This window comes from Rhinopithecus bieti, unplaced genomic scaffold, assembly GCF_001698545.2.
Source record: "Rhinopithecus bieti isolate Rb0 unplaced genomic scaffold, ASM169854v2 scaffold_3067, whole genome shotgun sequence".
In the NCBI taxonomy this organism is placed as follows: Eukaryota; Metazoa; Chordata; class Mammalia; order Primates; family Cercopithecidae; genus Rhinopithecus; species Rhinopithecus bieti.
Genome location: NW_016804208.1, coordinates 2425857 through 2439596, shown reverse-complemented (window position 1 = coordinate 2439596; position 13740 = coordinate 2425857). Strand labels below are relative to the sequence as shown.

Sequence of the window (13740 nt, the reverse complement as noted above, 5' to 3'; positions counted from 1 at the left end):
CCCGCCTCGGCCTCCCAAAGTGCTGGGATTACAGGCGTGAGCCACCGCGCCCGGCCTGCCTGAGAGTTTTCTAGACATTTCCCAATCACCCTGATGATTGGATACCAAAATAAAACACAGTTTAAATGAGTAAATACAATCATAGCACAGAAGGGGGAAGAAAGAAGGAGAGATTTTCTTTTCATCATAATTTGTGTTGTCAATTAATATAACAAGTCTCCTAACTCAGACACATAGTCTCATGACAAACTGAAGAATATTTATTTTAGGTTAAAAAAATTTTTAAGCTTATCCCTTGTCTCACTGCAAGAGAGAAACAGCAGACATTTTATTTATAAGGCAAAGGAAAGGGAAAAATTATCATTGTGTCAAACATATATTGTGTATCTGATGTGGTATGAAATGCATTGATATAATATCCTATTTAGTCTTCATAACAATACTCTCTTCTATAACCTTTCTTCTTTAATGATCTTGTCTATTTCTGTAGTTCCATTCATCATCTTTTACTGGAGACCCACATGTTTCCAACTTTAGATAAAACCTTCCTTAATTATTCCATACCCCTGTCTTCACAAGCTTGTTGCATAGTATTTCTCCAATATTCAAAATTAATGAACCAAACTTGGTGGATTGAAAATAGTTAATTATTTTATTGCAGCTAACATTCTTCCAGCCACCAAAATACCATCCTTGAATCAACATAGAAAAACACTGTTCTTTATTCACAATACTTCTCAAATGTATTTTCTTCTTCAGACATATGCAACTTTCCATTTATTTTTACGTGGAAATTGCACAGGACTGTGGTCCATAGGATGTTAGGTGCAATGGCAGAGGTTGTCCATATGCAAACAAATTTAAGAATCACTGGAATTAAAAAATGGTTTATTTTTTATTTAAACTAGTTTCTTTACTATCAGCATTTTCTACTATGGAACTCTGTGAGGGCAAATCAGAATGTAATGTTTTGAAACTTGAGTAATTAATATTTGTTTCTTGGGATTTATTGATAGCTTCCTGAGCAGCAATTCCCAAAACATCAGCTTGAATTGATAGTTTAGCTAGCGATGGTGAAAGTTTTTGGTGATAATGTACACTCAATAGTTTCCAATCCCAACTGAGGCATATGTTTTAGTTACATATTATATAAATTTTATTATGCTAACTTGACAGGTTCTGATTATTATGTTAATTATAAAGCATAGAACATGGGAAGCTTTCTGAATGAAAGAAAAGGAATAGGAGTTGAAATTGTAATATTATCGCTCCTCAGATTAGTGGATTATTTTGCTGTCCCTCTATGGCACATAAATTCCTTTCTGGAGACCACTGGGACAGAATGATGCAAAGTTCTCTTAACCAATCACCTCTCCTCCCACCCATGTAAGGTTTTGACTTCTCTCCACTTCCTAATAAATTACACATAACTTTCTTATCTTAATACTTGATTTTTTTTTTTCACAATATAGCTCTGGTCTAGCTTCTTTTCTTTCCTACAGTCCACTACTCTCCTGGCACATACTTCAGGCAAACTATTTCCCAAACAGGCCCCCCCACCTTTTTATTTTTTTACAGCTAACATGATCTTTTCCATATAATGACAGGCACCAAACAACTCTTCAACACCTATTAAATGCCAGGTACTGTGCCAAGTCTGTGGGATACACACGTTTTTTGTTATAGATAGGGAATTTTGTTATAGACAGAAGAACATGTATCATCTCTTGCCATTTCCTCTACCTAAAATGTTTGTCTTGTAAAATTTCTTTTATTTCACCTCTGAAAACTTTTCTTAATCCTATGGGGCTCTTTGTAAATCTTTCTTTATAAAGCTTTTCTGGAGATCTGAATGGGCAGGATCTCTCTCTCGCTCTCTTTCCCCACTCCCTCCCCCCATCTCTCTTTTTTAAGGCTCCTATCATATTATCTATCCCTAGTATCACAGTTCTTTGTCTGTTTGTTACTGCCATTCACAAAGTTTCATTATTTCTCACATTAATTGCTGAAAAAGTTGAAAAATGTGTGTTGGCTGAAATATGTATCACTTTCCAAAGAAATATAAGGTTTTTTTTTTCTTATTTCTCTGAAGGTTTAAATAGGCAGCATTTGCATACAAAATATCACATATGTGTGACATATAGATTTTAGTGTAGAACTTAGGTTTATGAGATTATTTTGGCAAAATTCAATTTTCCATGGAATTTTCATTTTAATACATTCTTGTGAAAGAAGCATATATTGGCTTAGCAATGTCAAGAACTGTATCTGTTAGTGTGATTGTTTTTTTTCCTTCAGATACTTTTATGTAACACATATCTACTTGATTCAAAGAAGTGGGACATGATAACTTAGATTTTCTCACTTTAATGCTACCAAGTATGCATTTTTAAATTTTGTTTTCTACCAAGGAAAACCTATATTTCATATTCATGCTATGTATAAAGTTTTAAAGAGCAACAGTAAGACATCCAAACATTGTGTAAATGTTTGCACATCCCATTTTTTTCTGCAGGCACTGAGAGCGGGCCAATTAGGAGAAATCCAGCTGGAAATGTGGCCAGACCAATGGTGCAACGTCTTCCTGAACCACAGGATGTCGCTCAGTGCTTGGAAGTTGGTTTATTTGACACACCTCCTTTTTATTCCAACTCTACAAACAGTTTCAGAAACACAGTGGAAGGCAAGTAAATGAAATCAGTACTTTGAAAAGATCTAGTTATCAGAGTAAACTGAATTATTCAAAAGCAAGTTTCTTCGAGAAGGCTTTGAATAGTATATTAATCCTGTGCGTTTATGTGAATGAGGCTGTCTATTATGATACACCTGCTCGAAAAAGAAACTTTCTTAAGGATAAGAGTCCAATCATGAAGCTCTTTTCATTATGGGAGAAGACCTTGGAGATTATGCTCCAATTTCTTAAACACCCAAAAACTATTTAAATTCAAATTTCTGGTAGCTAGTTGGCCAATATGTGTAACTATATCAAGGTCTAGCATTGGCAAACAATATTCAAGACGTTGACAGTGTATTAAATTAGTTTACTTTTTTTTTTAAATGAGAGAAATAATAAAATAATTCCAAACAATTAGTTGACACTGAGTAAAGCCTTGCTTGCACATATGTGTAATTTAGGTCAGTATTAACCTGTAACTTTTTTCAAAAGTCTATACAAATTCGAATTAGCATCTACTGATGCTTAACTTGGTTTTCCTTATTTCACACAAAGTATTTTAAAGCTGAGGAAAGTGAGGTATAAAGAGGTAAAATTATTATCACAAGATATTCAGCTAGTTACTAACAGAGCATAGGTTCAAATTCAAGTTTTCAAAATCCACTGTCTTTATATAATAAATTTTGATACCTCCAAATGATGCTTGATATATATATATATAAAGTCTTCAAAAGAATATAATTACTTTTATCTTATTATAAACTTGTTATTGTTAAATTTTACCTTCAATACAGCATTGTCCATGTCTAATGCATCCCATCTCCCCAAAAAATGCAAATAGATTTCTCTGTCATATGATCAGAGATACTTGGTATATAAATCTAATAATTATTTTTAATTCTCTCACCTTTTAGTCTCAAAATTATATGCCATTTTAACCTATTTTTGATTATTTTAATAAGTACCCAAATGCACTGATTTGAATATTATTCAATAAAAAATCACTACATTTTGGCTAATCTATAAACTAAGGCCATCAGCACTGATTTTTTTAAAAATGTGCAGATTGTGTCTTCTTAATGCCCAATCAGAAGACAATGATACTTATTTCCTGACAAAACGTATAAAAAGACTAGTGTCAAGCCACGTTCCATATATATCACAGGCAATCTTTAAATGTTTTTGAGTCAAATAATAATGGAATGGATGCTTGAAAAAATGCATAGGTGACTAAATAAGTGGCTACAACTATACAATTCATCTTAGATGAAGAGAGAACTGGTTAACGTATTTTAAAGTCTGATTTCATTTTATAATACGCAACCATTCCCTGATCTCAAACCTCTGGTCCTTCAAGCCAATTAGACATCCTACATCATAGACCCTCCATTTTTATTTATGACCTGTCCTATACCTATCCTTGTTTTCTCCCTTATATATGGAATAGATATATGTGTATATGTATATATGTATATATATGTGTGTGTGTATATATATATGGAATTGAGATATTTATCAAAAGCTGTATAAATGTTTTGACAGTAGGTTTTCTCAGTGTTTAAAACTAGCACAAAGATGGTAAGAAAGCCCTGAGAAATTGTAGCTTCCCCATAAAAAATAAAGTAGTTTTCCAAAAATAAACATGCTGACAGTCATTCAAAGGTAAGGCAGGAGGCGGAAGTAACATCTGGCAACTTAAGTTCCAAAACAATCAGAGCATTCTTCTCCAAATTGTGTCAGCAGGTTTTAGTAGAAACCGGAGGGTTTTTCACTATCTTTATTCCCATGTAGAACAATGTCTGCCTTGTCAAATAGAGTGTCTATATATTTTGACTGGAATCCTTTGCAGATCATTATTTTTAACCTGGAGGCTACATTTAGAATGTCATGCCACTAGCATAAAACCAACTTAGCTCTGAGTATAGCAAACAAATATCATCAACCATAGGTACAGAGAAGCAGTGCTATTATATTAAGGCAAAAACTGGCCTGACAAGCCTTGGAAAAATTGTTTCCCAATATAATCATTACTATTAACTGGAAAAGTAAAATATGTGCAATAGTTTTACAATTCTCCTCCTTATTATGTGTCTAGGTTACAGTGATCCCACAGGAAAGTATGACCCTGCTGTTCGAAGCCTTCACAATTTGGCTCATCTATTCCTGAATGGAACAGGGGGACAAACCCATTTGTCTCCGAATGATCCTATTTTTGTCCTCCTGCACACTTTCACGGATGCAGTCTTTGATGAATGGTTGAGGAGATACAATGCTGGTGAGACATTTTCATATGCCTTTTGCATGGTCAGCCGAGCGGACTGTTTAGATGGCATAGTTATCAGTTTAAGCTGGGCACTCAGTACATAAAAACACATTCAAAATAAGGATAACATAGCTGTAATATCAAGTCACTTCCAGACATTAAATTCTACTTTGAAAATGCAGGCAAGAAGTCTCTCTAAATGATATTTTTAACCATTTGCTAGGACTAACCAAATCATCTCTCCTAATTTTGCTATGAAAAAATGCTACTATGTTTTACAAATTTTCTCACCCTCATCTTCCACATAAATTCTAATTACTTTTAAATATAATGAAGAAAACCCCTTATAAGAGCTCTTCCTTTTGATATTCCCCCAAAAAAGACTAAAAATTGTTATATCCATAAATCCACAAGTTCTTATTTTTATTGCTTTAAAAGCCCTTCTCACAAATTAAGAAATTTTGGGGCCAGGGGCGGCGGGTGGCTCCAAGCCTGTTTTAATCCCCAGCCACTTGGGAGCCGGAGGACGGGCGGATCGCGACAGGTCAGGGAGGATCCAAGGACCTTCCCCCCTCGGCTTAACACTGTGGGGAAAAACCCCCGTCTCTTACTAAAAAAATACAAAAAAAAACTAGCCGGGCGAAGTTGGGCGGGCGCCTGTAGGTCCCCCAGCTAGGGGTTTCAGGGGGCTGGAGGCAGGAAGGAATGGGCGTTAAACCCCGGTAAAAACCCCGGGAGGCGAGCTTGCCAGTGAAGGCTGAGAATCCGGCCACTGGCACTCAAGTCCCGGGCAACAGAGCGAGACTCCGCCTCAAAAAAAAAAAAAAAAAAAAAATAGAAATTTTGTTCCACTTGAAAAGTTAACGTTGGCTTTTATATCACACTATAGGAAATCTCTTTTTAAGTTCATTTCAATGCATTCTTTAAAATATTATTTCAAATGCCTCTTTCTCTGCTTTCCTATACAGCTGAGAGGCTAGCATTATTTTTCAAACAATAAAAGTGCTTCCACTGGTTAAAACATCGCAAATTTTCATATGTTGAAAGCATTCTCAATTTTGGCTTCTGTGCCTTTAGTTCATCACGCACATGAACATGATATTGTAGCTTAACTACCTATTGATTTATGTATCCATTAGGCATGCTTACATTTCTATGTGTATATGTGTGCAGTAAAGTCCTCTAATTCAACCTAATTAGGACCATTAATTGATGAAAATAGTTTGTTCCATCAAAAATTATTCAAGAAACAACTTACACATAAGCCTGTAATCCCAGCACATTGGGAGGCCGAGGCAGGGGGATCACTTGAGCCCAAGAGTTTGAGACCAGCCTGGTCAACATAGTGAAACCCTGTATCTACTAAAAACAGAAAAATTAGCGAGGCATGGTGGTGGGCACCTATAATCCCAGCTACTGGAGAGGCTGAGGCAGGAGAATCACTTGACCCCAGGAGGTAGAGGTTGCAGTTAGCCAAGATCACACCACTGCACTCCAGCCTGGCTGACAGAGACACACTTCATCTGAAAAGAAAAGAAAGAAGAGGGGAGGGGAAGAGGAGGAGAGGGGAGGGGAGGGGAGAGGAGAGGAGGGAAGGGAAACAACCTACACATAAATATTAGTTTTCAATCAGTTATGAATTCAGTTATTGGAGTTTCATCTCATTTTTCATGTGTATTTATATACATAATGGCAACCATAATTAATTATCTATAATTTACACTGTCAGCTTTTTTAAAAAGTGAAACAATAAATGAGTGATTTTTGAAATACAATATGAGGGCAAATATTTTAGCCATACACCTTTAACAAATCTTTCCAAAGTGTTCATTTTACATACTACAAAAACAACATCCTCCTCTTTGTTTTACAGTCATGATGACCACTTTATGTTTGCTTAACTAGATTCCTTTTATTGCAGTAATGAGTAAACTCGAATTAATAGGTTTAGGAATTAACAAAACCAACTTTTGTTAAACATGCACTTCTGGGAACCATATGGCAATGTTCAGGTTGTATTTATTCAGTTATTCACAATGCCTTGGGTGTTAGTAAACTTTTCAGAGGAAACGGAGACTATTCAGTAACCTGGCAAATCTCTTAAGTGGAGTTTTCTTTCACCTATGAAAGAAAGGAAAGATATTCCTTTGCCTTGTGTATCTTGGCTGAAAATATAATTATTTCACATTCATAGCAAGTTGTTAAAGGTTTTCCAGATTTTAACCTAAAGGTCACTGATGAACCAGAAAAACACCTTTTGAACATTTTTTTCTGACATTTTCTTTGTTTGCAATATATACAGCATAAGGTTTCTCAATAACTTGAATTGTAGTGGGAAGAGAAGTACCAAAAATAAAAAATAGGAAACTATCCTGTAGCACATTTCTGATAAAATGTGGCCATAAAATTATAGGATAGTTCAATGTAAACACTCCGAATTGCATGAAAGCTAAGCTGAAACAATTAGCCTCCTTCTTCAATATTCCTTATACCTGCAAATACCTTTTAGAAAGCAGTGTCATAAAACAACTGTAAAGAAGAGAAAGAAAAATTAGAAAGATTAAAAAATCTTATAAACTCTCTATAAAGCAGAAGTCTTGTTTAAAATAAGTCTAGGAGTGGAGGGATGGAATTCTTTTCAAAATGATTGAAAGGTTTTACAAATATAGAAAGCTCTTTACAAAGTGCAGAATAATAGAATTATTAGGCTCGGAATGGAAAAAAATTACACTTTACAGATAAAGAAAAGTGGAGTCATTCAAGTAGTAATGTCCACTACAGATTCCTCTCGTTAGACATGCAATAGTACAATTGAGAGCATCCAAACTCTAGTTACTACCATGTTAATTTCTATTTACTAATATTTCTGATCTATGTACACATTCAATTCAATTCTTTCTCTTTTATTTTGACTGAGAATTATATGAGGTAAGTTTTAAATATAGCAGCCCAGAAGTTCAGTGTATTTTCAGAAGAAGCAGTTTATACATTTCCACGAGTAATCACTACTTTACTTTTTGAGCTGCGAGAGAAATGAGGTAATCACACATACACTTAAATCTTTTCACATATATTATTTTCAAATCTACTATTTCCTGGTCAGTATTCAAGGTACCAGAAATATGATAGTATACAAAAATTCACCAACAAATTTTCTTCCTGAAACTTTTCTTCCTGTTGATAAAATTGACAATAACCATATGTAAATACAGCATATTAGATGGTAGAAGTCTCTATAGACAAATAAAATCAGGAAATGGGAAAGGAAGTACTGTGTAGATGTATGGAAGAAGAATGTCCTAAGACAAAGGAACAGGGAGACAACTGTGGCTGGAGTAGAGTGGAGTCTGGGGAGAGAATGGTGAGAGATAGTAAGGTCAAAGGGATCACAGGAGGCAGAGCCTGAAGGATACTGGGATTAACTCTAAGAGAGATAGGGGGCCATGGAGGATCTTGCATAGGGAAATTACAGGACAATCCAATTGCTATTGTTATTTTTACTATTATTTCTCCCCTCATTTTAATGGACAAGTCTTTACCACACAGCTGAAGTTGAACTGGATTGAGGCTGGTCAAATCAGGGTTAAGCAGAAAACTAAAATGGGGAATTAAAAAGTTTTCTAAATTATCTTAATACCTAATGTTAATAAGCAATGAATTTATAATACATTAGAATGTGAATTATTTGAAAGTAGAAATACTGTCTCTTTTTTTCAATGCCACAGCCTAAGTGCCTAGACCAGCATCTGGCATTAGTAGGTACTCAGTGGATTTTAACAGATAAATATTTAATTAGCTTTAATACATAGTAAATTTAAAGTCACAAAAATATCAACACTACTTGGCATTTCTATGGGAAATTTTTCTTCAATCCAGATGCTGAAACACCCTTCTGTGATTCACGGAATCACTGTACCTGTCAAGGTATTATATCTAGAGCAAAGAGAAAATCTAATACTTAGATAGCTGTCTTAGTTTGTTTTCTGTTGCTTATAACAGAATACCTGAAACCAAGTAATTAATTAAGAAACTGAGTTTATTTATTATAGTTATGAAGCCTGAGAAATCCAAAGTTGAGGGGCCACATCTGTGAAAGCCTTACTGGTGGGGACTTTCTGCAGAGTCCCTGAGTCAGCACAGGGTGTCACATGGTCCAGAGGCTGAGTATCTTAGCTTAAGTGTCTCCCCCTCCCTTAATAAAGTTACCAGTTCTTCTTCCATGATAACCCATTAACTCATGAATCCATGAATGAATTAATCTATTCGTTAGGGCTGAATTCTCATAATTCAATCACCTCTTAAAGGCCGTGCCTCTTAATACTGACTTATGTTCCCATTGGTGTCTGCCCAATCCCACTTCTAACTCTTTTATTTGTGTGTGTGTGTGTGGCATTCTATTTGGTGTTTAATTGTACCAACATAAATATAGAACAAAAAAAAGAGAAACATCTTTTGCCACAAAAAAATTTCATTCTTTTATTCCTGATGACAGAAACTCATTAATAATACAAATAGCCATAGTTTATATCCATGAGGTATCAGGAAGTGAATAGGATTCCAGGACCTTGATTCAAAATTTTAAGCATTTTTCTGCTAACAGAGTAAAGCCCTAGGAATAAAGCTAATATTGATTTCTCTAAAAGTAAACAGACAAAATAAAAAATATTGAGCAGAAATATTCATAAACAAGCACAACCTCTAATAGATATGCCATATCTCAAATTTTAAATTACAGCTGATGCCACAGCAAATTACAGGTTTATGTTTTCTTTGGCTTTGAAAAACACATTTAATGACTTATTCAAATTGCTTTATGTAATTTTTAAAAACTATTCAACATCATCATAGATGATGAAATACTAAAACTCCCCTGCTTTTAAACTCTCTTTTTTTATTAAGTGGTATATTGGTACTCTATTCAAAGCATTTTCTGTTTTATGTAATTTCCCATCCTGCTGTAGTGAAAATTCTTATCTTTATTCAGTATAAAATAAAAATAAAATTTTTCATGTTCTCGTTGAATGTTGGATCCCTTTAGAACTCAATAATGATAGGAATATTAATTTTATTATGTTTATTAACAAGTTGTTTTTGGAATAATTTAGATATATCCACATTTCCATTGGAAAATGCCCCTATTGGACATAATAGACAATACAACATGGTGCCATTCTGGCCCCCAGTCACCAACACAGAAATGTTTGTTACTGCTCCAGACAACCTGGGATACACTTATGAAGTTCAATGGCCAAGTGAGTATTGAAGGTGTATTTTTACTGTGATAATTTCCAAAAGCAAATATGTTGTCTTTAACGTAGAGTAATCACGGTATTCTGAAGCTATGTTTTCCATTTGGACTTAGAAACTTTCATTTGTATTTTTATTTGAGGATAAGGGAGGGAATTTGATATTTGTTGAGAATCCACACTAAGCTGACATTGATCTTATTGTACAGTACCCTATCTCATTTAATCCTCACAATGCTTTGGGGTGAGTATGAAAATCTTCATTTTACAAATAAGGAAGCTGAGGCTTAAATAGGTTAGCTATTTACAGATTCACATTTCTAATAAGGGAAGAGAATGAGTTTGAGCTTAGGCCCATGGAATATGCCCCAATTTTTCTACTATACCATATTGCCTGCATTTATCTATCTTAAAGGAAAAGGGAGTGGGATACTCTTCAGTGTTTTTCTGAGATTTTGAAAACCAAAAGTTTCTTGTTTAAATCTTTTTCCCAACAAAGGCAGTAGGGCATAGTGGAAAAGTACAAGACTTATATTCTAAAATACTCAGGCTCCAAAGCCAACTTTACTGCTTACTAACCAGGTGACATAGGCAAGTGACTCAAACTCTTTGAGTCATCATTCTCTCACTTTCACAAAATGAAATGGAAATAACAATGACTATCCCAATAGGGTCCACTCATTAAAATAAATCAGGAAGTGGCTTCAAGGCCATGTGACCATTATAAATTAAATATGAGGATTTCTATTAAAATAGACATTTCTACCTAAATTTTGGGTGTCCAATTTTTGGTGATAACTATTGTAGTATTTATCTTTTTATTTTTATCTTCCTTTCCAAATAGGTCGGGAGTTTAGTGTACCTGAGATAATTGCCATAGCAGTAGTTGCCGCTTTGTTACTGGTTGCGTTCATTTTTGGGACTGCTTCTTGTCTGATTCGTGCCAGACGCAATATGGATGAAGCTAACCAGCCTCTCCTCACTGATCAATATCAACACTATGCTGAAGAATATGAAAAACTCCGAAATCCTAATCAGTCTGTGGTCTAACAAGTGCCCTACTCTCTTATGAATTAGTATCACAAAACTACCTGGTTGAATATAATAGATTGAGTTATTAACTGTATTTTCTTTCACTTTGTTACCTTCTTTCTAATACAAGCATATGTTAGAATTAAAGATCCAGGCATAATTTTCAAAGCTGGGAAGACTCTTTCAGAATCTTTTCAATGGGTTTTAATTTTCAGTTCTATTTAAAATGGTGAGTGGCACTAACTCCATGATATTTAAAGATAGTGTGAAGATCTTTGGCATGATTTAAAGGTTGAGTATGTGAAGATATAAGTAAGCTACTATGCTTTGTTTACATGTAAACAAAAATAATGTTTGATAGTGAATGTCCACTTAAAATACATGAATGGGCATTTCTAAAATGTTAAAACATAAACACATTTCCATTCATGGATATTTGTCAACAGATTTAAAGAAAACCACAGTTATTAATTGAAGCAAATTATATGTAGTTATAAACAAATGAAATTTTGATAAAACTTTTCAAATTAATGTTCCAATTTGAAGACCAATCAAATATATTATTTAGTCAACATATACTATTTAGTCTCAGGTTCAAGGCTACAACAAAATCACCATCTTTGTCAATCTTTGGAGAGGGAAAATCTTCACTTTCTTAAGCAACAATGGATATTGCCTTTGTTTGCCACTGTGTTTTCCTGCCACTCAATTCACTGAAAAAGGAACTACCTATCCATACATTTCACCTACTAATTTCTCTTCTAACATCTTAGAGGTCCATGAAGAAAGCATATGGAGAGCATGTTTTATACTGCTCTATAAATAGTATTCCAATCCCTGTGCTTAATTTAAATAGCATTCTCTTATCATTTATCAGCCTTTTATGTATTTTCCAAGTAAAATATTAACGTATTATTTCACTGGTCTTCTTTTTTATCTAGTTCTATATGAATGCTATTTTTCCCTTCTCTTCTAACATGAAATATGTTTTATCTTTTTGATCTTGTGCTATGACACAGTCTTCCAAAGAAATGTATAAGGTGGTCATAAGTGAATATTTTAATTAAAATTGGTAAAAATAAATAGTAACAATAGTAATCATACACTATAGAAAATGGCTAAACTGAGATTCTAAATTCTACAAACAGAAACAAGTTGAAGTTATGTATCCCTGATTGGTTAGTTGGTTGTCCTATATTCAGCAATATTATGGCTATATATACACAAGATAAATAAAATATATCAAAGAGCATGCATATAACAATAGGATGTTTTACACTAGCATTACTCAATTTATTCTCCTGGAATACATTGCAATTTGTCAAAATACAGTATATTCAAACAGCTTTTCAAATAAATCATTGCATAATATAAGATGCCTTTTTATATAGAACATCAATGAAACTAAATACCTCACTTTATATTTTTGTAGATTTACTAATTACTCATTTCAGAAACATTTGTTAAGCACATACTAGATATCAAAGATTTAAAGGCACTATAGATTTGGAGAGAAGAAAATAAGAATTGTAAAATTGAGAAGGTCATGTTTGACTTGTGCTTCAAGGAATGCCAATGGATTTACCAAATATAAAAGCAGAGAAGGGCATTTTATTCAAAAGTGACAGTATAGACAAGGGCACAGAAGTTTAAAAGAGCATGAAACTTTTGAAAATATAAAATAGGTCAGTATGGTTAAAGCATAGTTTTATGGAGGGGAGTAAAAGACAAATTGGAAATGAAAACAGAGTGTCCTATATGCAATTCTTAATAATTGGAATTAATTCCATGGGAACTAGGAAATAGGGAGAATCATAATCAAGCTGTATATTTATAAATATAGTAGTGATGGTGCTGTTCACAAATAGTGTTGATGAGAAAAAATTTGGAATGGTTAAAAGCTAAGAAATTAGTTAATATGGAATAGATTGTGGGAGAGAGAAAGAAGTCTTGTTTCAAAACATCAATTCTAAATAATCATAAGATAAAGTCGTACACATTAAATATAAATAAACGCAGCTTATATTATAAATACTATATAATATTAAAGTTATAAGTATAATATAAATATAACTTTGAGTAAATCATTACAAAAACATCAGTTAACAATGGAAGAGAGAGGATTAAACAATGTGAGAGAGGATTAAAACAAGAGCAAAACAGAAAACTATTGACAAAATGGCAGTTAGTAAGTCCTCACCAATCAGCAATTATTTTAATGTAAATGGCTTAATATCCAAAATTAGAATGCTTAAAGTAGCTGAATGAATCAAAAAACATGATCCAGTGACTTGCTATCTATAAGAGACTCACTTTAGATTTAAAAATACATATAGGCTGGAAGTAAAGGAATGGAAAAGGATATTCTGAAAATGGTGAAAAAAAAAAAAAAAAAAAGACAGCAGGGAAGGCTATCCTATCAGACAAAATAGACAAAGTCAAAAACTGTCTCTAGAGGTGTAGTTCATTATGTAATAATTAAAGGGTCAATTTAACAAGATATAACAATTATAAGTATATACATA

At 33.6% G+C, this 13740-nt stretch overlaps 1 protein-coding gene across 1 annotated transcript in view; it reads left to right on the top strand.

Moving 5' to 3' along the window:
- Positions 1–11399, top strand: part of TYRP1 (tyrosinase related protein 1) — a 17615-nt gene extending 6216 nt beyond the window's left edge. The window contains 4 exon segments of the mRNA XM_017867194.1: positions 2516–2683; positions 4770–4949; positions 10043–10189; positions 11028–11399. Of these exon segments, the coding sequence (XP_017722683.1) occupies positions 2516–2683; positions 4770–4949; positions 10043–10189; positions 11028–11233 (701 nt within the window). The 3' untranslated portion in view covers positions 11234–11399.
- Positions 11400–13740: the final 2341 nt, after the last annotated feature.